The sequence below is a fragment of the Cherax quadricarinatus genome, chromosome 83 (genome assembly GCF_038502225.1).
Source record: "Cherax quadricarinatus isolate ZL_2023a chromosome 83, ASM3850222v1, whole genome shotgun sequence".
NCBI lineage: Eukaryota > Metazoa > Arthropoda > Malacostraca > Decapoda > Parastacidae > Cherax > Cherax quadricarinatus.
Genome location: NC_091374.1, coordinates 18,140,293 through 18,168,184, shown reverse-complemented (window position 1 = coordinate 18,168,184; position 27,892 = coordinate 18,140,293). Strand labels below are relative to the sequence as shown.

General features: G+C 38.5%; 1 protein-coding gene across 4 annotated transcripts in view; it reads right to left on the bottom strand.

The window, feature by feature from the left end:
• spg (dedicator of cytokinesis spg) overlaps window positions 1-27,892 on the bottom strand; it is a 312,850-nt gene that overhangs the window by 170,649 nt on the left and 114,309 nt on the right. For 2 of the 4 annotated variants that reach the window (XM_070102877.1, XM_070102878.1), the window contains exons 19-22: window positions 23,752-23,938; window positions 17,797-17,939; window positions 14,901-15,002; window positions 10,553-10,687 (exon numbers count right to left, since the gene is read on the bottom strand). In XM_070102877.1, coding sequence (XP_069958978.1) covers window positions 10,553-10,687; window positions 14,901-15,002; window positions 17,797-17,939; window positions 23,752-23,938 — 567 coding nt within the window. The remainder of the gene's footprint in view (window positions 1-10,552; window positions 10,688-14,900; window positions 15,003-17,796; window positions 17,940-23,751; window positions 23,939-27,892) is intronic. The other 2 variants (XM_070102879.1, XM_070102880.1) reach the window with 1 other exon arrangement.

The following is a 27,892-nucleotide window of genomic DNA, read 5'->3' as shown; positions in this document are numbered from 1 at the left end:
TAGGTTTCTACACTTATTCCAGCTGTGTTTCTGATACCTTCTGGTAATATGTTGAATAGTCTGGGGCCATGAATGTTGATACAGCGTTTCTTTATTGTGCCCACTGCACCCCGGCTCCGTGTTGGGTTTATTTTGCATTTCCTCCCGTATCTCTCACTCCAGTAGCATGTTGTTATGGCAGTGTGCAGATTTGGGTTCAGGCCCTCAAGTACTTTCCAGGTATACATTATCATGTATCTCTCTCTCCTCTGCTCCAGTGAGTACACGTTCAACCTTTGAAGATTTTCGAGAGTTTAACTACTCTTGGAGCCTGGCCATGGGCCAGGCTCGTCTGGTGCTTGTCTGGTCAACCAGGCTGTTGCTGCTGGAGGCCTGCTGCCCCACATATCCATCACAGCCTGGTTGATCTGGCACCTGGTGAAGATACTTGTCAAGTTTCCTCTAGAAGGCTTCTACACTTGTTCCAGCCATGTTTCTGATATCTTCTGGTAAGATGTTGAATAGTCTGGGACCCTGGATGTTGATGCAGAGTTCCCTTATTGTCTCCACTGCACCCCTGCTCCTCACTAGGTAAATTTTACACTTCCTTCCATATCTCTCACTCCAGTATCTTGTTATGGCAATGTGCAGATTTGGGACCAGGCCCTTGAGTTCTTTCCGGGTATATATTATCATGTATTTCTCCTCCGCTCCAATGAGTACATGTTCAAGACTTGAAGGTATTCCCAGTAATTTAGGCGCTTTACTGGCTTAGTGCGAGCCGTAAATGATCTCAGTATTTGTTTCAGCTCTGATATTTTTCCTGCTTTGAATGGAGCCATCAGCACTGAGCAATATTCTAAAGGAGGGAGCACTAGCAATTTGAAGTGTCACCATCGGCATTATTTCCCTTGTTTTGAAAGTTCTCAATACCCACTCCGTCATCTTCCTGGCTGTCGTGATCTTTGTCTTATGTTCCTTAAAAGAAAGGCCAGCCAACATAATTATTCCCAGGTCTTTTACGTGTTCCTTTTTTTCTATTTGGTGACCCTCTTGAGTTTTGTATATAGTCTTCCTTTTGAGTTCATTCTTTCCATACCTAAGCAACTGGAACTTATCACCATTGAATGTCATGTTCTCCACTGCCCACTAGAAAACCCTGCTTATGTCTTCCTGTACTTTTTCAGTGTCCTCTACCGTAGTGACTTTCATGCTTATTTTAGTGTCGTTTGCAAATGATGATACAAAAGTGCGACAGGTGTTTTTATCTATGTCTGCTATGAGGATGAGAAACAGCAGAGGTGCCAGGGCAGTGCCTTGGGGTACTGAGCTTTTGACCTTGCTGACGCTGGATCTTGCTCTGTTTACAACTACTTTCTGTGTTGTGTGTGTTAGGAACCCGAAACTCCATCTGCCTACCTTCCCCATAATGCCCATGGCCCTCATTTTGTGCGTTATCACTCCATGATCGTATTTGTCAAACGCCTTTGCAAAACCTGTGTAAATCACATCTGTGTTTTGGTCGTCTTCCAATGCATCCATAATTCTGTCATGATGGTTCAGCAGCTGTGACAGGCATGAGCGTCCTGCTCTAAAACTATGCTGCTTTGGGTTATGCTGGTTGTGATGATCCATGAAATTTGCATTCTGCCATCTCATCACTCTTCTGAAGATTTTTATGATGCGAGAGGTTAGGACTACTGGTCTAATTTTTAGCTAGTGCTCTACTACCTCCCTTATGCAAAGGAGCTATGTTGGCACGCTAAGGCCTTCAGTATTTCCAAAGAATACTAAGGGCTCATGCTAGTGGTACTTTGCACTTCTTTATAAATAAAGCATTCCACAAATCTGGTCCAGGTGCTGAGTGACTGGGCATGTTGTCAGTTTCTTTTTCGAAATCTACGGTATTTGACTAAGGCATTCCCAGTAATTTAACCCCTTAACTGTCCAAATGTAGATCTACGTTGTTACCGCTAGCACTCCAAACGTAGATCCATGTTTTATTTTTCCTGCCTCCAAATTTGGCACAATTGGCCTAAGATGCCTGGTCAGTACAGAATGGGTCTTAACACACTGTGTGCATAGTATTAAAAAATTTGGGACCACTTAGTACCTTGTGGGAGTACCAGTTCAACTGAGTGCCAGCTAGAGCAAACAGCATGGCAAACACCAGGGGGATTCACTGATGTCACATCATATTAACACTCCCCCTTTAAATGAAAAGTGATGTTGACCCAGAGTTTAGTGGCTTTGAGATGGATGTGGCCACAAGTGGTCGAGGAAATATAAAAAATCTCGATAATAACCCATGTGCAACATTTGTGTAACATCCTTTCAATTTTGATACCACTGGTAGTGTCATCCTGCCAGAATGTCCTATAACCTATATCCTAAGTATAGAGAAACATTTGATTCTGGAACATGTGTACAGTGGTACCTTGACTTACGAGTTTAACTTGTTATGTGACCCAGCTTGTAGCTCAATTTGCTCGTATATCAAATCAATTTTCCTCATTAAAATAAACTGAAATGCCATTAATCTGTTCCAGTGGAATTCCTGGCTCTCATGAGGCAGGAGAAAATACTTCAATATAATGCTAATGTCAATTCTACGGCTTATTTATCAATCAAAGTTGATCTAATATGACAAAATAAACAATATAAATAACATAGAAACATGATATATACTCTAGAATGAATAAAATGTCTATGTAATGAGTGGTAGCGGCCACTCCCAAGGAAAAAATAATTATCGCTCTGACCGTATCTTCCCATTCTTGCCCTTCTAAGGTTTTATTATGAGAGAAAACGAAGTGTTTGTGAGGCCAACTGCACTAGATCACTAGTTTCGTAAGGAAAATACTGAAACAAAAGTGGTTTTCTCGGATTTTTTTTTTTCCCAGTCAGGAGGCCAGTCTATCTTTTGAGTGAATATCTTAGGAGTAAATCAGCGTAAATGCCTCATGCCTTCTCACAGAGAAGGAATGAAGTACATACTACGCTTGTACTGCCTCGCCAAGTCGACTACACTCACACCTCATTCGTGCTTTTCTATGATTTCATGCTTTAATCCGATGGACACCCTCCTCCTCCTCCTCCTCTTCTCAACACTGTCCTTTGCACTTACTTTCTTAGGACCCATGGTTAGAAAAAAGAAATTTGTCAAAATAACTGCACAAAACGTAAGAACAACACAAGAGAGAGGCTTCCATGGCGAGGTAACCACATGCCCTGTTGTGGCGTTCGCTGCGCCAACTAGTGGCAGCGTATCTGAAGCTCGCTTGTAACTTGGATTTTGGTTTGCAATTCAAAGCAAAAAATCGACCGAGCAATGGCTTGTAACTCGTAAGTTGGGGCACTCGTAAGTCAAGGTATCACTGTAATACATGTTTGGCTGGCTGGCTGGGTGATTGGCTGTATTTGAGTACTATTTCAGTACCTAATATTAGCATCAAAACAAAGATTGGCTATGAAATCACAAGAACTACTACAAATTGTAATTATCAGAATATAAAAATTATTTTTTTTTTTTCAACAAGTTGGCCGTCTCCCACCGAGGCAGGGTGACCCAAAAAAGAAAGAAAATCCCCAAAAAGAAAATACTTTCATCATCATTCAACACTTTCACCACACTCACACATTATCACTGCTTTTGCAGAGGTGCTCAGAATACAACAGTTTAGAAGCATATACGTATAAAGATACACAACATATCCCTCCAAACTGCCAATATCCCAAACCCCTCCTTTAAAGTGCAGGCATTGTACTTCCCATTTCCAGGACTCAAGTTTGACTATATGAAAATAACCGGTTTCCCTGAGTCCCTTCACTAAATATTACCCTGCTCACACTCCAACAGATCGTCAGGTCCCAAGTATCATTCGTCTCCATTCACTCCTATCTAACACGCTCATGCACGCTTGCTGGAAGTCCAAGCCCCTTGCCCACAAAACCTCCTTTACCCCCTCTTTCCAACCCTTTCAAGGACGACCCCTACACCTCTTTCCTTCCCCTATAGATTTATATGCTTTCCATGTCATTCTACTTTGATCCATTCTCTCTAAATGACCAAACCACCTCAACAACCCCTCTTCTGCCCTCTGACTAATGCTTTTATTAACTCCACACCTTCTCCTAATTTCCACACTCCGAATTTTCTGCATAATATTTACACCACACATTGCCCTTAGACAGGACATCACTGCCTCCAACTGTCTCCTCGCTGCTGCATTTACCACCCAAGCTTCACATCCATATAAGAGTGTTGGTACTACTATACTTTCATACATTCCCTTCTTTGCCTCCATAGATAACGTTTTTTGACTCCACATATACCTCAACGCACCACTCACCTTTTTTCCCTCATCAATTCTATAATTAACCTCATCCTTCATAAATCCATCCGCCGACACGTCAACTTTCAAGTATCTGAAAACATTCACTTCTTCCATACTCCTCCTCCCCAATTAGATATCCATTTTTTCTTATCTAAATCATTTGATACCCTCATCATCTTACTCTTTTCTATGTTCACTTTCAACTTTCTACCTTTACACACATTCTCAAACTCATCCACTAACCTTTGCAATTTTTCTTTAGAATCTCCCATAAGCACAGTATCATCAGCAAAAAGTAACTGTGTCAATTCCCATTTTGAATTTGATTCCCCATAATTTAATCCCACCCCTCTCCCGAACACCCTAGCATTTACTTCTTTTACAACCCCATCTATAAATATATTAAACAACCATGGTGACATTACACATCCCTGTCTAAGACCTACTTTTACCAGGAAGTATTCTCCCTCTCTTCTACACACTCTAACCTGAGCCTCACTATCCTCATAAAAGCTCTTTACAGCATTTAGTAACTTACCACCTATTCCATATACTTGCAACATCTGCCACATTGCTCCTCTATCCACTCTATCATATGCCTTTTCTAAATCCATAAATGCAATAAAAACTTCCCTACCTTTATCTAAATACTGTTCACATATATGCTTCAATGTAAACACTTGATCTACACATCCCCTACCCACTCTGAAGCCTCCTTGCTCATCCGCAATCCTACATTCTGTCTTACCTCTAATTCTTTCAATTATAACCCTACCGTATACTTTTCCTGGTATACTCAGTAAACTTATTCCTCTATAATTTTTACAGTCTCTTTTGTCCCCCTTCCCTTTATATAAAGGGACTATACATGCTCTCTGCCAATCCCTAGGTACCTTCCCCTCTTTCATACATTTATTAAACAAAAGTACCAACCACTCCAACACTATATCCCCCCCTGCTTTTAACATTTCTGTCATGATCCCATCAGTTCCAGCTGCTTTACCCCTTTTCATTCTACATAATGTCTCACGTACCTCCACCACACTTACATTCTGCTCTTCTTCACTCCTAAAAGATGGTATACCTCCCTGGCCAGTGCATGAAATTACCGCCTCCCTTTCTTCCTCAACATTTAAAAGTTCCTCAAAATATTCTCGCCATCTACCTAATACCTCCCTCTCCCCATCTACTAACTCCCCTACTCTGTTTTTAACTGACAAATCCATACTTTCCCTAGGCTTTCTTAACTTGTTTAACTCACTCCAAAATTTTTTCTTATTTTCATTAAAATTTCTTGACAGTGCCTCTCCCACTCTTTCATCTGCTCTCCTTTTGCACTCTCTCGCCACTCTCTTCACCTTTCTTTTACTCTCCATATACTCTGCTCTTCTTATAACACTTCTGCTTTGTAAAAACCTCTCGTAAGCTACCTTTTTCTCTTTTATCACACCCTTTACTTCATCATTCCACCAATCACTCCTCTTTCCTCCTGCCCCCACCCTCCTATAACCACAAACTTCTGCCCCACATTCTAATACTGCATTTTTGAAACTATTCCAACCCTCTTCAACCCCCCCACTAATCATCTTTGCACTAGCCCACCTTTCTGCCAATAGTCGCTTATATCTCACCCGAACTTCCTCCTCCCTTAGTTTATACACTTTCACCTCCCTCTTTCTTGTTGCCACCTTCCTCTTTTCCCATCTACCTCTTACTCTAACTGTAGCTACAACTAAATAATGATCCGATATATCAGTTTCCCCTCTATAAACATGTACATCCTGGAGCCTACCCATCAACCTTTTATCCACCAATACATAATCTAACAAACTACTTTCATTACGTGCTACATCATACCTTGTATATTTATTTATCCTCTTTTTCATAAAATATGTATTACTTATTACCAAATTTCTTTCTACACATAGCCCAATTAAAGGCTCCCCATTTACATTTACCCCTGGCACCCCAAATTTACCTACTACTCCCTCCATAACATTTTTACCCACTTTAGCATTGAAATCCCCAACCACCATTACTCTCACACTTGATTCAAAACTCCCCACGCATTCACTCAACATTTCCCAGAATCTCTCTCTCTCCTCTACACTTCTCTCTTCTCCAGGTGCATACATGCTTACTATAACCCACTTTTCACATCCAATCTTTATTTTACTCCACATAATCCTTGAATTTATACATTTGTAGTCCCTCTTTTCCTGCCATAGCTTATCCTTTAACATTATTGCTACTCCTTCTTTAGCTCTAACTCTATTTGAAAACCCTGACCTAATCCCATTTATTCCTCTCCATTGAAACTCTCCCACCCCCTTCAGCTTTGTTTCACTTAAAGCCAGGACATCCAGTTTCTTCTCATTCATAACATCCACAATCATCTCTTTCTTATTATTTGCACAACATCCATGCACATTCAGACTTCCCACTTTTTTTAATTATATAAATTAAAAAGAAAAAAAGAAAAAATTATCAGCAACATTTCTGCAAGCGGCAGGACTCCATGTTGCAGTCAGGTGAGCATCCAGCGCCAACTTCGCAGTCTTATATCTCGGTAAGCAATGACCTAAGTTTTTTTTTTTTATCCCATTACATGCAGAAAAATGCCCTGTTTATTAAAAATCATTTTTTTTTTCCCAAAAATATTCAGTGTGCTGGGTGAGAGAACGCAGATCTACGTTTGGACAGTTAACAGGTTAAGTGCTTTACTGGCTCTGAATGTGCCATAAATGATCTCTGAATTTGTTCCAGCTCTGATATTTCTCTTGCTTTGAATGAGGCCATCAGTACTGAGCAATATTTCAAGTGAGGGAGCACTAGCAATTTGAAGTGTGTTACCAATGGCATTATTTCCCTCGTTTTGAAAGTTCTCAATACCCACCCCGTCATCCTCCTGGCTATCATGATCCTTGTCTTATGTTCTTTGAAAAAAACGTCAGCTGAGATAATTATTCCCAAGTCTTTCATGTGTTCCTTTCGTTCTATTTGGTGATCCTTGAGTTTTGCATACAGTGTTCCTTTTGAGTTCTTCATTCTTTCTATACCTAAGCAGCTGGAACTTACCACCATTGAACGTCATGTTGTTCTCCACTGCCCACTTGAAAGCCCTGCTTATGTCTTCCTGTAATTTTTCCATGTCTTCGACCGTACTGACTTTCATGCTTATTTTAGTGTCATCTGCAAATGATGATACAAAAGTGATAGGCGTTTTTATTTATGTCTGCTATGAGGATGAGAAACAGCAGAGGTACCAGGAAGGTACTTTGGGGAACAGCTTTTCACCTCACTGAGTACATTAATTTTTCCTATAACTCTACAATAATCAGTCAGAATAAAACGACACCTTTTACATTACAATGGTTTTAAATAATACTACCTTAAGCTAGGATGACTTCACATAATGAGGAATTAGACACATGCAACACCCAGGAATCTTAATTTGAAGACATTTTGCCAAACAGTGGCTTTTTCAGTTCAATAGGGAGAATGCAAAAAGATATAGCTATACACAGAAGACAGTGGAAAAGGAGGTCATCAGTCCATCACCCTCAAAGTAGTAGTTTTGAGGTTGCCAGTCCCTCACCCTGGAGAAGAGTTCAACTCCATAGTCAGGAACAATGCCCAGACTATGGAGATGAACTCTTCTCCAGAATGAAGGACTGACCCCCCCCCCCCCCCAAAAAAAAAAAAAAAAATCTTTTAGGATGACAGACTGATTACATTGTCTTTACATCTCCACTGCTTTTACTGTCTCTTCTGTATCTGATTGAAGAAGTCTGTGTAGGCAAGATGTTTTGACAATAAAGATATCAACTATTGAACATGTCTTATTCATTTTGGGATTAAGATAAATGTTGCTTTTTTTAACATATTGGCCACCTCCCACCAAGGCATGGTAATCCAAAAAGAAACACTTTCATCATCACTCACTCCATCACTGTCTTGCCAGAAGCGCACTGATACTACAATTCAGATGCGCCTGCAGACTGCAAATGTCCCCACCCCTCCTTCAGAGCACAGGCTCTGCACTTCCCACCTCCAAGACAAGTTCAGCTAACCAGTTTCCCTGAATCCCTTCAAAACGATATCATGCTCACACTCCAACAGTACATTAAGTCATAACAACCACTTGCCTCCACTCTCTCCTATCTACCATACTCATGCATGCTTGCTGAATGTCTAAGCCCCTCACACATAAAACCTCCTTTATCCCCTCCCTCCAACCTTTCCTAGGATGACCTCTACCCCACCTTCCCTCCACTACAGATTTGTACACCCTCGAAATCCACCCTCTCTAAAATATATAAATATTACATAAATGAATTTTAGCAAGGTTAAGTCAGGTTATTTAATTAGAGTCGATGTAAAAATAAAAAATGCACACTTGTTAATTTTCGTAAATTAATTTCTCAATCCATAAGCAGGATAAAAACACTACTGGCAGCTTAAAGACAATTAGGGTTGCTAGACTACACTGGCTAAAAAATGTGACATACATAAAACTGACATATGAAAAATATGAATGTTTAATTGATTTGCTTATTTACAAAGCATTAGAAGTGTTTGACTATCATTATCAATTTCATACTATCATTACCAACTTGCTACAGTACTATAATGACTAATTCACTCTCATATTACAGAGAACATCCTCAAAAGGAAAGCAACTATTCAATGTCAATTATTCAAATTCAACTAACCATATCTACAAATCCTTTCAAGTAATAGCATATTAGGCCTTTAACTGTAGATGACATATATATACACAGGGGAACCCAAGTGTAACGCGGTACAGGCACTCCAACTGTTTGGGGTCGCCTACCACCTCCTTATGCCTAGGAAGAAAATGTTGGTTCAGGCGGTGCATCATGGGTAACAGTGCCTATTACTAAAACACATGTACACAAGTGAATTCTGTTGCAAGGAGATACCTATATCACAGACAGGCTGTGATACTGACAGGAAGATATCCTATTTGTTCCAAATTTATTACAATTTGACGATATTAAGCCAGCTGGCCCAGTGGTTAACACACTGGCCTATGAGTTTTAGAACTCATGACTCACTTGCCATGGGTTCAGACACCCCACCCATTCAATGATTTAATTTACTAAACACAGAATTCAGCCAAAATGTCTGATTGTCCACAACACCATGGCAAAAAAAAATCTGAATTTTACATACACAAAACCTATGTAAAAACTTACTTATGATTCTAATTAATATGATTACGATTTCCAATTATTTTTTTGGCAAGTCACTTACAAAGATTATCGAGGCTCAGACAATTATTACCAGTGCATATGAACTAATACAGTTGTTTTAGTGAACCTTGGCATAAGCAATGGAAAGATATTACTGTTGCAGAGATGTATCATTTCTGTATACCACCACTTCTTTCAACAAACCGGCCATGCCCCACAGAGGCAGGGTGGCCCAAAAAAGAAAAATGAAAGTTTCTCTTTTTAAATTTAGTAACATATACAAGAGAAGGGGTTACTAGCCCCTTGCTCCCGGCATTTTAGTCGCCTCTTATGACATGCATAGTTTATGGAAGAATTCTGTTCCACTTCCCAATGGAGATTTACAACACTTACTATTACTAATATCACATGCTCATAAAAACAAAATACCCCATGTTTTGAATAATAAAACACCTTGAAACATACATAACAAGAAAGTAGTATACATAGTGACAGACACACAAAACAAAATAGCAATAAAAAAATCATAATTTGATGTAAATAAATTGTAAAACTGCTATATTTCCTCATGCTGCTGTTACTGCCAAATGTAATTTTTTTGCCAACTTCAACACACCATAAAAGCCATCAGTGTTCTTTTATTAAATTTTTCTTCTTATAGTTTCATTTAGAAAAATATGTTCCTCAAATTGTAATTTTTTTTGGCAACAAAGAATGCATAACTTCCCACAGTTAATGGATTAAGATGACAAAAAAAAATATTGCCACCGTGTAATTAAGGTAACAAAACAACTGTAGATTTTTACTCATATGGTACCACAGAAAACCTGTTAGAAGCAATCGATTTAAAGGATAAACATGTTACAGTGTTAATGGCATGAAAAGACATAATAATAAAACTTTTATTAATAAACTCTTGATTAAATAACCCAATCAAAAACTGTTAAATTTATCCCATTAGTCAGTCAAGTAAAACTAATAACATTACTGCACTCTGACATTCCAAGTTGTAAATACCCGAATTTCCTCATCCATAGAACCGAGGAAAAAGCTGCCCAGGGTCATTGAGGCATGAATGGGTACAAACTGAGTCTTCAAGGCTGTGAGAAGATGTGCCAGACCCATCACATCTGGTGCTAGTGTACAGCTGTCCTACAAAAAATGAATTATCTAATATAAATGATATCTTTGTTTTTTCTGCCAATTCTCCAAGTAAACAAACTGATGATATACCAATACAATAATAAATAATAAAGTGACTTTTAGAGCATTTTTCAGTGGAAGACTAAAAAATTAAATTTAATTTCGTTAATACCATTATGATTTTCACATGTAACATATCCTTCACAACGAACACTCTCTAGGCCAGGTATTCCTTTACCTGAGAATGCTTCAGCAAAACATTCTTAGCAAATATTTATAAATTATTTATACAGTGGACCCCCGGCATACGATATTAATCCGTTCCTGAGAGCTCATTGTATGCCGAAATTATCGTAAGGCGAATTAATTTTCCCCATAAGAAATAATGGAAATCAAATTAATCCGTGCAAGACACCCAAAAGTATGAAAAAAAAAAACAACTTTTACTGCATGAAATATTAATTTTAATGCACATAAACTGACGAAGACATGCACAGTAAGTAGTACTCTACTAACAATAGAATACATAACACTTACCCTTAATGAAGATCTGCTGACGATTGATGGGATGGGAGGAGGGGAGAGTGTCGAACTTATTGTTTAGAAGGGGAATCCCCTTCCATTAGGACTTGAGGTATCAAGTCCTTTTCCAGGGTTACTTCCCTTCTTCTTTTAATGCCACTAGGACCAGCTTGAGAGTCAGTGGACCTCTGTCGCACAACACATCTATCCATAGAGGCCTGTATCTCTCGTTCCTTTATGATTTTTCTAAAGTGGTTCACAACATTGTCATTGTAATAGTCACCAGCACAGCTTGCAATAGCTGTGTGAGGGTGATTTTCATCCATAAAGGTTTGCACCTCAAGCCACTTTGCACACATTTCCTTAATCTCTTTTTTCAATTCCATACTAATTCTCACCCTTTTTACCACAGGGATGACACTAGAAGCTTTCTTGGGGTCCATGGTGAGTTATTTTGTAGTTACAAGCACTAAAAACACTGGGATAATGTGAAATGTACTGAATGTATGCGTAGATGCGACTGCACTGGCTGGCTTGCGAACACTGGCACTGAGGTCAAACATGGGATGCGTCTTGGATGAATCGCGTGAGGCGAGTTTTTTAATGTGAGGCGAGGCAAAATTTTTGCGTTAAAATGTATCGTATGCCGGATTTAACGTATGCCGATGCCATCGTATGCCGGGGGTCCACTGTATAGTGAAAACCTTTGGAAAGGCACTTGAAGCACTGACTGCAGATACTTGCCTGCTACTTTCCTTATGAGGCACTATCAAAAAGTTCCTAGAAAAAATATAATGGCTTACCAAATTACCTAGCTGCTGATGTTTCCCTCAAAGTACTCTCCTTGGGAGGCTATACACTGACCCGTCCTCTGCCACTTCTCAAAACATTTCTACAACTCTTTCCTAACAGCATCCAGCAAGGCCTGCAATTCTGCTTGAATCTCCTCTACATCATTAAAATGTCCTTAGAGTGTCATTTTTAATTTTGGGAAGAGAAAGAAGTCATAGGGGCTAGATCTGGGGAGTAGGGAGAGTGGGGAATGACTGCCATGTTGTTATTGGCCAGAAAATGATAGTCTTACTGGTCTTGAGTCAGCGAGTGGGGAACAAATTCTGCAGCCATTCATCTCATGTTCAAATTTTCAGTCAAAATGCTTTGACATGGCCTATCAGAAATTCCCATAGCACCTGCAATGTCCTGGATACTCTGACAACAATCTTTGTGAATAATCTTCCTCACTATTTCAGTGTTCGTGTCTGTTTCTGACAGTGATAGACAACCAGCGTTCATCATACTTGACTGACATTCATCCTGCTTTGAATCAGGAAAACCATTCAAAACATTGTCTGACCCACTGCTCGAACGGCAAATGCCTGCTGAGGCATTTCACACAAACATGATCTTCTTTCTAAAATTTGATTCCAAGAACTTTTTGATAAAAGTCTTGTATTATATTAGTGAAACACTTGATTCTTGGCTCCAGTGAGAAACAAAACTATGTGAGGAAAATTAATTTGTTACCATATGATGATGCTTTGATTTAGATACTCTAACAAGTGAGCATCACTTCTGCTACCAAGCTACTTACTGCCCTTGCAATAATTACACAATTCACAATCCTGGACTTGCATTGAAATTTGTATTTCTTCTCTTAAGCTTCTTACATTAAAGTGTGCACTAAGAGAACCAATAACCTTCCTCAATATATTGGTACCTCATTACCAGCGAGTGCCATCTACTTGCCTTAAATGACAAACAAGCAAGCATCAACAATTCTAAAAGTAATTTTATGCCCACTTTACTTGCAAGTTATTGAATAGTCAAGAGAAAATTTTATGAGGCCACTTCCTGAAAAATGGAATTCCATGAGAAAACACAACTTCTAGACAATTACACCAAGCTATTAGAAGGAATACACTTTTGATCAAAAACAGAGAATAAATTTTTACACAGTATGACAGGGTGGATAGGGGGGCAATGTGGCAGATGTTGCAAGTGTATGGTGTAGGAGGTAGGTTACTGAAAGCAGTGAAGAGTTTTTACGAGGATAGTGAGGCTCAAGTTAGAGTATGTAGGAAAGAGGGAAATTTTTTCCCAGTAAAAGTAGGCCTTAGACAAGGATGTGTGATGTCACCGTGGTTGTTTAATATATTTATAGATGGGGTTGTAAGAGAAGTAAATGCGAGGGTCTTGGCAAGAGGCGTGGAGTTAAAAGATAAAGAATCACACACAAAGTGGGAGTTGTCACAGCTGCTCTTTGCTGATGACACTGTGCTCTTGGGAGATTCTGAAGAGAAGTTGCAGAGATTGGTGGATGAATTTGGTAGGGTGTGCAAAAGAAGAAAATTAAAGGTGAATACAGGAAAGAGTAAGGTTATGAGGATAACAAAAAGATTAGGTGATGAAAGATTGAATATCAGATTGGAGGGAGAGAGTATGGAGGAGGTGAACGTTAAATAATCAAGGAAATGACCTCAAGAAATGACTTCAGGTCCAAGGCTTGGCCATGCAGCAGATGTAATAAATCGAAGAACTGTCAATGGTAAATGGTAATAACAAGCCTGGCCCAAGGCTGGGCTCTGAGAGTAGAAAACTCCCAGGACTCAATAAAGGTATAGTATATCAAATGTGAGGCTTTCACATAGAAGCACATGGAAACCCTTGAGGAGAACCATATTAAACATGCTTATGTGTTACTCCTATAAGAATTGACTATCCTAGTGGAAGTAGACATAGCCTCAGGGAAAAAAATTAAGATACACCTTTATGTGAAAGTATATTTTGGTCTTATGATAACATCGAAACTGAATTACTTGGCAATGAACTCTTCTAATTATGGATGAAATTACCTACTTGTGGTTACAGGAGTGAAGCTGATACAGTACAACACCAATAAAAATTTGTATGCTTTGCTTATATATAATTTTTAATGAAAGGCACCTCAATAATGAAATTACTTATTTGAATTTTCCCCACTGTGAATATTTTTTGACTCAGCAAGTGACCTCTAAATTGTGAGGCTTGGAGTACATCCCTTAATTTGTGGGGTGTGGTGTACGACCCTTAAATTGTGGGGCATAATCCTTGACTTCTAAATTGTGGGACTAACCATCTGCCTATATGTGACATACTGAACTACAAGTTAACTCTGTAACACACTATGACAACACTAACTAAACACATCTCAGACACTGCCAGCTTCACTATATCACTGACAACATGAGGTCACTTCTCAGAGCCAACATTTTCTACCAGCCCAAACCTGACTTTGAAATAAAAGTAGTGTCCTACAACTTCCACCTGTCATGGAATCAACTATTTAACACACATTGACAATATTTAGTATAACAATAATATTCATAAACTCATAATGAATTATGCTGAATAACACTGTTAAGTCAGGGTAGGTGAAATTTATTCAGCTATAAATTTCAGACTGATCAGATCTGAAACTGAATCACTGAGTATGTCACCACACTCCCATAACTTTACAGTGATATGTAAATGCTTTTTGTGCTAATACATATAGAAAATACAATTACATGTGCTAGTCACACACACAAAAAAATGTTACCAAAGAGGTTAAAATTCATCTTACTAACCAGATCAACAGATGATTACTCCATTATGCTGTACTTAAGTGAAAAATTTGTTACACTAAAGAGGAAAATGCAATTATGAAAGTCTTTATACTTACTGAGCTGGGAGCAGATCTCTCCAGTGTTAGGATGACTTGTACCACAACATCAAACAAGGTCCGCATTATCATTTCAACGTCCTGGTGCAAAGTTGCAGGTAACTGCAACAAAGCCAAAAAAATATTATTGCCTTGACCTTCATATGCTCAGTTATTATTCTAATATACTTCAGTCTTATTTTCCTTGATATATTATTAACCCTTTCAGGGTCCGTGCCGTAGATCTACGGCTTTATGTTCAGGGTCCAAACCGTAGATCTACGCCATGAGCTCAGCTCACTCTGATAAGCTGTGAGTGGTAAATTTGGGCCTAGATATGAGAGAATACATCTATGTGGTATGTGTGCACCACATAAAACAAATCCTGCAGCACACAGTGTACAATGAGAGAAAAAAACACCGTGATTTTCGATTAAAACAGCGACTTTGAAGTGCTTATTCCTATGTTTTTTATAGTTGTATTTGCGATTTCTTGGTCTCATTTGATAGAATGGAAGATATATTACAGAAGTAGAGATGATTTGGTTGGTTTTAGTATTGGAATTGGCTTAAAACTGAGCTCAAAGTAGCGGAAATGTTAAATTTTGTCGATGTTCAAGAGTAAACAAACGACCTCACATGTCTAATACACGCCAGCTGGTGGGTCTAATATACATTCACAAATGAGGTGATGATATTTATACAATTATTACAATACTGCATAACAGTAAATCTTCTATTTTTTGGTGTGAATAAAAATTTATTATGTGAATAAAAAATTAAAATGAAATTCATTTGTAAAGAATGAAAACATAACTAATGAACAGAGGAAATGTTAGTTTAGTGCCAGGAATGCATGCGCTGTTTATTCTGGACCCTATTTTGAAATTGGAAGATTTTGAACTTTTTATTAAATTGGCCAAATTACCAATTTCCGATCACTTTATTTTGTAGTTGAAACAGTTGACTGGGTGATTTCTTGTGCTCAGTCGATAGAATAGAAGTGATACTAGTGAAATAGGTAAAAAGAATTTGGTCAACTGGAATAATGTAATTGGCCTAAAATGGGAGTCAGGTCGGCAAAATCGCCGATTCGTAAATATCGCTGACACATCAAAATTCGTGAGAGCATAATTTCGTCAATTTTCCATCAAATTTCGTACTTTTTGTTGTATTACCTTCAGAAAAAGATTATCTACCATTTCATAAGAAAAAAAAAAAAATTTTTTTGAAAATTCTTGGACCCTGGTGCACACTTTGAAATTTGACCTCTGGACCCTGAAAGGGTTAAAGGTTAATGTGCGTATTACCATAGAAAATGCCACACTTCCAGAAATTTTACAAACAGTACTTAATAATATTAAGTTATGAGAGAAGTCTTTTAAATAGCATAGTGATGATAAAGGTTCTTTAACTTGAAAATATATGTGGGCAAGAGAGAAAATTTTCAAGGACAAGCTACAAAAATGGCTACCAGAACTAAAAGATACAAATGACAAAGAAAGGATGAAGGCAATAAGACATGCTTTCACTAGCTAACAGGAGAAAAACAGACATGTTTGATAACCACTTAGAAGATTATCAAATGATACAAAAAAAAAAAAAAACCTGGAAGGGGCAGTTTCTTGGAGTCATCAACTGGAAGAAGAAAATACAGCTATAAATTAAGCAAGAGGTGATGCAGTAATACCACAAAACTCTTCACAGAGTAGTAAAACATTGGACTCAGCTACAAGTGGATATACAGAAATTAAATGCCAAAGATGGGGTATCACAAGGTTAAGTCTCTTCTTGCAGCTGCAAATAGGTAATTAATAAATCTGGAAATGTGTTCCCATACCATGGTGACTACTTTTTTGGACTGCCTCTAGGTGAAATAAACAATACTGTACCTACAAACACTGCAGAAGCACCATAGGAGTACAATGATTTCCTGGATAAATATTATCTCATGTGATGAATTAAACCCCAAAATTAATACTGAGAAGGGCTTTATAAAAAATAATCTATAATCTTTCAACACTTTCACCATCACTCATACATAATTACTGTCTTTGCAAAGGCACACAGATACAACAGTTTAGATATCCCTCCAAACTGCCAATATCCCAAACCCCTTCTTTAAAGTGCTGGCATTGTACTTCCCATTTCCAGGACTCAAGTCCGGCTAACAGATTTCACTGAATCCCTTCACAAAATATTACCCTGCTCACATCCCAACAGCTCGTAAGGTCCCAAAAATCATTTATCTCCATTCACTCCTATCTAACACGCTCACGCACACCTGCTGGAAGTTCAAGCCCCTCGCCCCCAAAACCTCCCTTACCCCTTCCTTCCAACCTTTTCGAGGACGACCCCTACCCCGCCTTCCTTCCCTCACAGATTAATACGCTCTCCATGTCATTCTACTTTGATCCATTCTCTCTAAATGACCAAACCACCTCAACAACCCCTCTTCAGCCCTCTGACTAATATTTTTATTAACTCCACACCTTCTCCTAATTTCCACACTCTGAATTTTCTGCATAATATTTACACCACACACTGCCCTTAAACAGGACATCTTCACTGCCTCCAACTGCCTCCTCGCTGCAGCATTTACAACCCAAGCTTCACACCCATATAAGAGTGTTGGTACTACTAAACTTTCATACATTCCCTTCTTTGCCTCCATAGATAAATAAAAAACGCTCAGATAAATGTGTATACATAAATGTGTACATGCATATGTAGTGTAACCTAAGTAATTGGAAGTAGCAAGATGTACCTGAAATCTTGCATGTTTATTAAACAGAAAAAAGACACCAGCAATACTACCATCATGTAAAACAAATACAGGGTTCTGTTTTACACTCACTTGGCAGTACGGTAGTAATTCGCTTTGCGGTATGCATAAGCAAATAATAACTGAACATACCTTATGAGAATACTTCTTAATGTGTTTATGAGTGAGAATAACAATATCTGAGAGAACTTCTCCACACAATGTTAGCTCCAGGCGGCTGTCCAAGTGCTGCCTTAGATGAGTACATATTGTTTCCAAAAGTAACCCTCGTCCCTCTGGAAAAAAATAAATTACTGATATTATTATTATTATTATTATTATTATTATTATTATTATTATTATTATTATTATTATTATTATTATTATTATTATTATTATTCTGGGTTTTCTTCTATTTTCTTTCTAGTTCTTGTTTATTTCCTTTTATCTCCATGGGGAAGTGGAACAGAGTTCTTCCTCCGTAAGCCATGCGTGCTGTAAGAGGCGACTAAAATGCCGGGAGCAAGAGACTAGTAACCCCTTCTCCCGTATAAATTACTAAATTTAAAGAGAGAAACTTTGGTTTTTCTTTTTGGGCCACCCTGCCTTGGTGTGATACGGCCAGTTTGTTGAGAAAAAAAAAAATTATTATTACTGATGGCCCTAGATTTACACAGTACATGGATGCTTTCAGGTTTATGGTAACTATACTTAGTCCTAATCAGTTCATTAGCACTTAATTCTGCAAAAGAATTTTCATTTTTACTCCTGGAAGGTGCTAAATTCATGCGAGTCATTCAGCAGTATACAGTAAGGCTGAGGAATATGGCAGAGAATAAAAGAGAAGGACAATGCCAAAAGAAAAGGTGGTGACAGTTGGTGTAGCAAATCATAGGTAAAATAATCACTGAGAGAATTAACTGCAAATGTGAGATTATCAGACAGGAAACAAATACAGCAGGAATGCAAGGCTGTTAAAGAAAACATCTAAACAGAAGCCAGTGTGCTATCTAATGAACAGGAAAATCAGGCAATGTAAGTTGGACTGTCAGCATGACCTGACAGTTCTTGAAAAACAGTGTTGGTCCACCATCCAGGAGATGACCATAAGCAAGTATTGTGCTACCAATATATAGTTGTGCAAGTACCATTTGATCACACCCAAAGCCATGAAGGAAGGACAGCCACAAGTCCAGCTGTGGCTTGATGAAAAATAGCTTGCTGGTCACTAATACACACCAATAACATTGCCAACCATTTTGCAAGAGATGAGTTATTAACAGAAAATAGCCAGAGAAAGAATGAAAAGGTCCTGAACAGCAAAATGTGCAATGGAGTCGGCAAGTTTCTTACCTTGAATTCCAGCATGGCAAAGAGGCCACCCCCCCCCCCCCCCCAAAAAAAAAAAAAGAAGGCAACTGGCTGGCTGTGCTGCAGGTGCAGCACAGCACAGCATCAGTCCAAAGTAAAGAAATGAAACTTGTGGAACAGAAGAATGGAAAGGCAGACCTGAATCACACGGAATTTCCAAGAAGTACAAGAAAAAATACAGAAGAGATAGGAAGAGGATACAACCATAATAACTCAGTAACTGGATCATGAAGGCCATTGAAGCAAACAAGATAAATGAGACACTGGACATCCTGGTGATACTAAATGAGTGGATGTTATTCTACATAAAAGATGTCAACTAAAAATGACAAGACCAAGGATGAATGGAAGTGAAGAAGAGTGTGTATTGGTCCACATGAAAAACTGAATATCAATGGTAAAATATACCAACAAATATATGAATAAGACAATATGAAATTTATTGCATTTTCTGAGAAGACATTTTGTTTTGTTATTTCAGTAAATGCTGTGAACTTCATATCATGTTTTATACAAACACTAAAATTTATAGAAAATTTTGAATAAATTTAATCAACTGTGATACTCAGCTTTCAGGGAAAAACCAGACCCTCTCCACACTATATTCCATATAACCAGACACCTAATACAGTCACTGTTATCAGTGAGATTGACGAGAGCATATGTAAAGTGTGCTGTATCAGAAACACTGAGAAAGACAGTGGGAGTAAATGGGAAGGAAAAGAAGAATTTGGAGGAGGAGAAGAGAGAGAGAGAGAGAGAGAGAGAGAGAGAGAGAGACTCAGCTGAGTATTATAGTTTTTAACGTCACTGTTAACCTTCTCACTGTTGTGACACCAGCTCGCAAACTTGCTCTCAGTGTTGAAGAATTTAAAAAGTACTTTTTTTTCTCATGAAATGGTAGAGAATCTTTTCCCGATGGTGATGAAAGCAAACGTACGAAATTTGATGGAAAACATAAGGAATTACACTCTCACGAAGTTAGCAGCCTCAACGATATTTATGCATCGGTGATTTTGACCACCTTGAGCCCTATTTTGGGCCAATTTCATTGCTCCAGTAGACTATTCATAGCATTCCTTTTGTTCTATCAATTAAGTACAAGAAATTGCCCATTTACCTATTTCAACTACCCAATAGTGATCAGAAATTGGTAATTTGGCCAATTTCATATGAAATTCAAAAAGGACCAATTTCAAATTCGGGTCCAGAATAAACAATGCAAACATTACTTGCACTAAAATAACATTTTCTTAGTTTATTAGTCATGTCTTCAGGCCCCTTTTATATTACGCTTGCTTTCCATTTTTAATTTTTATTCACACAAAAAAATAGAAGATTTACTGTTATGCAGACTACTGCATTATTATAAAAATGATATTATTTATATCAGAGCATTTGTGAAAGCACATTAGACCCACCAGTTGATGTGTATTGGAAGCATGTGATTTGTTTACTCTTGAATATCGTCAAAAAATCAAACATTTCTGCTACTTTGAGGTCACTTTCAAGCTGCTTTTGGTCTGTAAACCATTAAACATCATCTCTATTTCTGTAATACATCTCCCATTCTATGAAACGAGACCACGAAAACAAGAATATAACCATAAATACCATACAAAAATTTACCGAAAAGTCTTTGTTTTAACCCTTAAACTGTCCAAATGTAGATCTACATTTGCGCGCGTAGCGCTCCAACCTTGATTTTCTCCATAAGAATGTAAAACAAAATGTAAATCTACGTTCGGAGCGCTACGTGAGCGAACGTAGATCTACGTCTGGACAATTCAAGGGTTAAACCAAAAACATGGTCAGTTTTTTCCTCATTATGCATTGCGCTCTACAGGATTTTTTTATACTGTGCACAGTGACCACTCAGACCCATTCTCTCGTATGTAGGCCTACCAGCTTTCTCCCGCAAGACTGGAAGCCGCTAGAATTTTGGCATAATATTACGGGACCGACACTGGCTTCAAAGCCATAATATTACGGGACCGACAGTAAAAGGGTTAAAACAAGATATAAAACAGGATATGGAATACTATTATGACTTTGGAGTGCATCTTCCGATTATAACACGGGTGTCTTTGGAAAAATACATTCCAAATTCCTGACACTAGGCAAATGAATCATTGTCAGGAACATATTAAAGTCGCAAATGGGAGTCTACTGTATACATAATACTTAACACATTTTAAGAATTGTCCAAGCCATGTTCTTCATTAACCCTTAAACTGTCCAAACATAGATCTATGTTTTTTCAACATTTGAAAATATGTAAAAAAAGTAGATTTTTTTTTTTTTACATTTGAAAACGTGTAAAAAAACTTTGATCTATGTTTTTTTTTGTTATATTTGAAAATATATATAAAAAAAACGTAGATCTAGTTTTGGAGCAATACACATATGAACGTAGATCTGCTTAGACAGTTTAAGGGTTAATTTCATGCATTTATGCTAAGTGGGTGTAAACTTTTAAAATACAGTTTCCCTTTTATTTCTTTTGCAAAAGGTAGAGTTATTAAATGGAGAGTTAGAGGTATTGGGAAGATGGAAGGAATATTTTGAGGAATTGTTAAATGTTGATGAAGATAGGGAAGCTGTGATTTCGTGTATAGGGCAAGGAGGAATAACATCTTGTAGGAGTGAGGAAGAGCCAGTTGTGAGTGTGGGGGAAGTTCGTGAGGCAGTAGGTAAAATGAAAGGGGGTAAGGCAGCCGGGATTGATGGGATAAAGATAGAAATGTTAAAAGCAGGTGGGGATATAGTTTTGGAGTGGTTGGTGCAATTATTTAATAAATGTATGGAAGAGGGTAAGGTACCTAGGGATTGGCAGAGAGCATGCATAGTTCCTTTGTATAAAGGCAAAGGGGATAAAAGAGAGTGCAAAAATTATAGGGGGATAAGTCTGTTGAGTGTACCTGGTAAAGTGTATGGTAGAGTTATAATTGAAAGAATTAAGAGTAAGACGGAGAATAGGATAGCAGATGAACAAGGAGGCTTTAGGAAAGGTAGGGGGTGTGTGGACCAGGTGTTTACAGTGAAACATATAAGTGAACAGTATTTAGATAAGGCTAAAGAGGTCTTTGTGGCATTTATGGATTTGGAAAAGGCGTATGACAGGGTGGATAGGGGGGCAATGTGGCAGATGTTGCAAGTGTATGGTGTAGGAGGTAGGTTACTGAAAGCAGTGAAGAGTTTTTACGAGGATAGTGAGGCTCAAGTTAGAGTATGTAGGAAAGAGGGAAATTTTTTCCCAGTAAAAGTAGGCCTTAGACAAGGATGTGTGATGTCACCGTGGTTGTTTAATATATTTATAGATGGGGTTGTAAGAGAAGTAAATGCGAGGGTCTTGGCAAGAGGCGTGGAGTTAAAAGATAAAGAATCACACACAAAGTGGGAGTTGTCACAGCTGCTCTTTGCTGATGACACTGTGCTCTTGGGAGATTCTGAAGAGAAGTTGCAGAGATTGGTGGATGAATTTGGTAGGGTGTGCAAAAGAAGAAAATTAAAGGTGAATACAGGAAAGAGTAAGGTTATGAGGATAACAAAAAGATTAGGTGATGAAAGATTGAATATCAGATTGGAGGGAGAGAGTATGGAGGAGGTGAACGTATTCAGATATTTGGGAGTGGACGTGTCAGCGGATGGGTCTATGAAAGATGAGGTGAATCATAGAATTGATGAGGGAAAAAGAGTGAGTGGTGCACTTAGGAGTCTGTGGAGACAAAGAACTTTGTCCTTGGAGGCAAAGAGGGGAATGTATGAGAGTATAGTTTTACCAACGCTCTTATATGGGTGTGAAGCGTGGGTGATGAATGTTGCAGCGAGGAGAAGGCTGGAGGCAGTGGAGATGTCATGTCTGAGGGCAATGTGTGGTGTGAATATAATGCAGAGAATTCGTAGTTTGGAAGTTAGGAGGAGGTGCGGGATTACCAAAACTGTTGTCCAGAGGGCTGAGGAAGGGTTGTTGAGGTGGTTCGGACATGTAGAGAGAATGGAGCGAAACAGAATGACTTCAAGAGTGTATCAGTCTGTAGTGGAAGGAAGGCGGGGTAGGGGTCGGCCTAGGAAGGGTTGGAGGGAGGGGGTAAAGGAGGTTTTGTGTGCGAGGGGCTTGGACTTCCAGCAGGCATGCGTGAGCGTGTTTGATAGGAGTGAATGGAGACAAATGGTTTTTAATACTTGACGTGCTGTTGGAGTGTGAGCAAAGTAACATTTATGAAGGGATTCAGGGAAACCGGCAGGCCGGACTTGAGTTCTGGAGATGGGAAGTACAGTGCCTGCACTCTGAAGGAGGGGTGTTAATGTTGCAGTTTAAAAACTGTAGTGTAAAGCACCCTTCTGGCAAGACAGTGATGGAGTGAATGATGGTGAAAGTTTTTCTTTTTCGGGCCACCCTGCCTTGGTGGGAATCGGCCGGTGTGATAATAAAAAAATAAAATATTGAAATACAATAACTCATTATAGCTGATTCATATAAACTACTTGAACTTAATGCATAAGACATGTGCAACACTTGGATACCTTTACCTTCAAAATGTTTCACTAGTGCAGGTTTCTTCACAGGAAACCATGGAAAGTACTGTTCAGTCCTTAAGCCTTGTCACCTCTATTTTACTGAAGAAGTCTGATGTAAAGGTTAAACATTTCGGCAATGAAGCCATCTAAGTGTTGCGCACGTCTTATTCATCAACTTGTTAGTATTGTATACCATTAATATAGGACTATACTTACCATCATCATCATAAATTGGTGAATTTACAGAGTTCTTCATGGCATGTAGCTTGGCTCTGGTAAGGTCCCTTGTACTTTCAACTGGTGTGGCATTAAACAAATTACTGAGATGATTGGCAACTTCCCCAGGACTAAGAACACGACATAATTGATCACAGGCTCCTTGGAGGTGCTCTAATAATGTTACCTGTGCCAAAAAATCAATCAGAAACATGTCATAACTAGTCATTTTTCAAAATTAGTAAAAAGGAAGAAAATAATATCATTACTTCTTATGTGAGATCTATTCCTTTGGCATACAATTGTGAAGCAAGAACACTACCAAAACAGTTTTCTTCTTTTTCAGGGAATAAATAAGGTGTGAACCATTAAAAACAGTAACAAATCTTATTACCAAAATTTTCCTGAAGTACCATCAGAACTTGTTACACCAGAAAAACTTTTAACAACTAATGTGCTCCTCGATAATTCACAATGACATGAAAATAAATAAGAGAAAATGTCAATATAACAAGGAAAAAGCAGCAGTATCATTATGCCATATTACATGCCCTCCCCCCCCTTTTTTTTTTTTGTTACATGGCCTTGTCAGCTAGAAAGATGCTAAGTGATATCTCTATCCTACGTCTGCAACAAGAAACATAACCAGGAACTTTCCTTGGCCAAATGTAGATATAATGAGACACACAAAAACCAGGCCGGGATAATTCACAACTAATCTACAAAGCAGAGATTCAATCATAAGTCATTTTGGCTTGATAATGGAGCAATTTCAAATTAAAACAGTTATAAGAGCAGAATGTAAGTGTGGGGGAGGTACGTGAGGCATTACGTAGAATGAAAGGGGGTAAAGCAGCTGGAACTGATGGGATCATGACAGAAATGTTAAAAGCAGGGGGGGATATAGTGTTGGAGTGGTTAGTACTTTTGTTTAATAAATGTATGAAAGAGGGGAAGGTACCTAGGGATTGGCAGAGAGCATGTATAGTCCCTTTATATAAAGGGAAAGGGGACAAAAGAGACTGTAAAAATTATAGAGGAATAAGTTTACTGAGTATACCAGGAAAAGTGTACGGTAGGGTTATAATTGAAAGAATTAGAGGTAAGACAGAATGTAGGATTGTGGATGAGCAAGGAGGTTTCAGAGTGGGTAGGGGATGTGTAGATCAAGTGTTTACATTGAAGCATATATGTGAACAGTATTTAGATAAAGGTAGGGAAGTTTTTATTGCATTTATGGATTTAGAAAAGGCATATGATAGAGTGGATAGAGGAGCAATGTGGCAGATGTTGCAAATATATGGAATAGGTGGTAAGTTATTAAATGCTGTAAAGAGTTTTTATGAGGATAGTGAGGCTCAGGTTAGGGTGTGTAGAAGAGAGGGTGACTACTTCCCGGTAAAAGTAGGTCTTAGACAGGGATACGTAATGTCACCATGGTTGTTTAATATATTTATAGATGGGGTTTTAAAGGAAGTAAATGCTAGGGTGTTCGGGAGAGGGGTGGGATTAAATTTTGGGGAATCAAATACAAAATGGGAATTGACACAGTTACTTTTTGCCCATGATACTGTGCTTATGGGAGATTCTAAAGAAAAATTGCAAAGGTTAGTGGATGAGTTTGGGAATGTGTGTAAAGGTAGAAAGTTGAAAGTGAACATAGAAAAGAGTAAGGTGATGAGGGTATCAAATGATTTAGATAAAGAAAAATTGGATATCAAATTGGGGAGGAGGAGTATGGAAGAAGTGAATGTTTTCAGATACTTAGGAGTTGACATGTCGGCGGATGGATTTATGAAGGATGAGGTTAATCATAGAATTGATGAGGGAAAAAAGGTGAGTGGTGCGTTGAGGTATATGTGGAGTCAAAAAACGTTATCTATGGAGGCAAAGAAGGGAATGTATGAAAGTATAGTAGTACCAACACTCTTATATGGGTGTGAAGCTTGGGTGGTAAATGCAGCAGCGAGGAGACGGTTGGAGGCAGTGGAGATGTCCTGTTTAAGGGCAATGTGTGGTGTAAATATTATGCAGAAAATTCGGAGTGTGGAAATTAGGAAAAGGTGTGGAGTTAATAAAAGTATTAGTCAGAGGGCAGAAGAGGGGTTGTTGAGGTGGTTTGGTCATTTAGAGAGAATGGATCAAAGTAGAATGACATGGAAAGCATATAAATCTATAGGGGAAGGAAGGCAGGGTAGGGATCGTCCTCGAAAGGGTTGGAGAGAGGGGATAAAGGAGGTTTTGTGGGTGAGGGGCCTGGACTTCCAGCAAGCGTGCGTGAGCGTGTTAGATAGGAGTGAATGGAGACGAATGGTACTTGAGACCTGACGATCTGTTGGAGTGTGAGCAGGGTAATATTTAGTGAAGGGATTCAGGGAAACCGGTTATTTTCATATAGTCGGACTTGAGTCCTGGAAATGGGAAGTACAATGCCTGCACTTTAAAGGAGGGGTTTGGGATATTGGCAGTTTGGAGGGATATGTTGTGTATCTTTATATGTATATGCTTCTAAACTGTTGTATTCTGAGCACCTCTGCAAAAACAGTGATAATGTGTGAGTGTGGTGAAAGTGTTGAATGATGATGAAAGTATTTTCTTTTTGGGGATTTTCTTTCTTTTTTGGGTCACCCTGCCTCGGTGGGAGACGGCCGACTTGTTGAAAAAAAAAAAAAAAATTATTAAAATACATACAGGTTACCCCCAGTTTGTACAGATTCACTATTATGTCTTGTTTTAATCGCCAACTCCGTATATTTTTTTTTTTTCAACAAGTCAGCCGTCTCCCACCGAGGCAGGGTGACCCAAAAAAGAAAGAAAATCCCCAAAAAGAAAATACTTTCATCATCATTCAACACTTTCACCACACTCACACATTATCACTGTTTTTGCAGAGGTGCTCAGAATACAACAGTTTAGAAGCATATACATATAAAGATACACAACATATCCCTCCAAACTGCCAATATCCCAAACCCCTCCTTTAAAGTGCAGGCATTGTACTTCCCATTTCCAGGACTCAAGTCCGATTATATGAAAATAACCGGTTTCCCTGAATCCCTTCACTAAGTATTACTCCGTATGCAATAAGTACAGTTCACAAAGGCCACGGAAGATTTTAATTACCCATAATTAATGTTAATGGGCTGATTCAGCTTATTACAGCTGCCAAGAACCTGGAACACATTTACAGCATAAGACGAGGGACACTTGTACATCATTATTGTGGTGATGATGAAAGCATATTATAGTGTAGTGCATATGGCATGGCAATTACAGTGCTGAAGATCATGAGACCAGCAAAGAGAAGGCACAAACACTCTTCCAACGATGCTATAACATACATAGTGTGACATGAGGATATGCTTAGCACATTATTTATAATGCAGCATAGAGTACAAATAATGGTCAGTAACGTGTGGTACCATGTATATATTATTAATCTTTGAAATACTGCTCACTGTTCTTTAAACTAGTTTGTTTTATCTTAGTGAAAGGAGGTAAATTAACCAACTGACTGCAAGAAAATTACATTCATGGGATTGTGTCCCTGGGATTTTTTTGATTTGGTCTGGCTCTACAGTTCAAAAGAGGCTACCGAACTGACTTGTAATTTAGTACAGCCTCTCCTCACATAGCGATGTACTCATTTACCAACAACTCGAGAGTTATGATGGCCTCTCCGACCAGTCAGTATTGTATGCCGTATGAGAACTTGGGTCATGGAAATGGGCAGTGCGGTGTCTCAGCATCACGCACCTCAGTTTCCTTCCTGCAGCTACTCTCCCCACTAGCTTTACACAAATTTGTACTTTATTGTGCACCCCCATAGTATAAGATGTCAGCAAAAAAGAATATCTTGATTTCACTTGAAGAAAGTGCCAAGAAACAAAGGAAGGCTATCAATCTTGAGGTGAAAATGAAGATTATAAACGAATATGAAGCTGGTAAGAAAGTGCCAGTGGTAGCCTGTGACTTGAAGCTGGTGCATTCTACCATTTCCACTATCTTGAAGGATAAAGATAGAGTAAAGAGGCAGTGAAAGCATCGAGAGGATTTCAAGCCATAATAACTAGGCAGCAGAAAGGTCTCAGTCATGAAATGGAGAAATTACTGGCGATCTGGTTTGATGACCAGATATAAA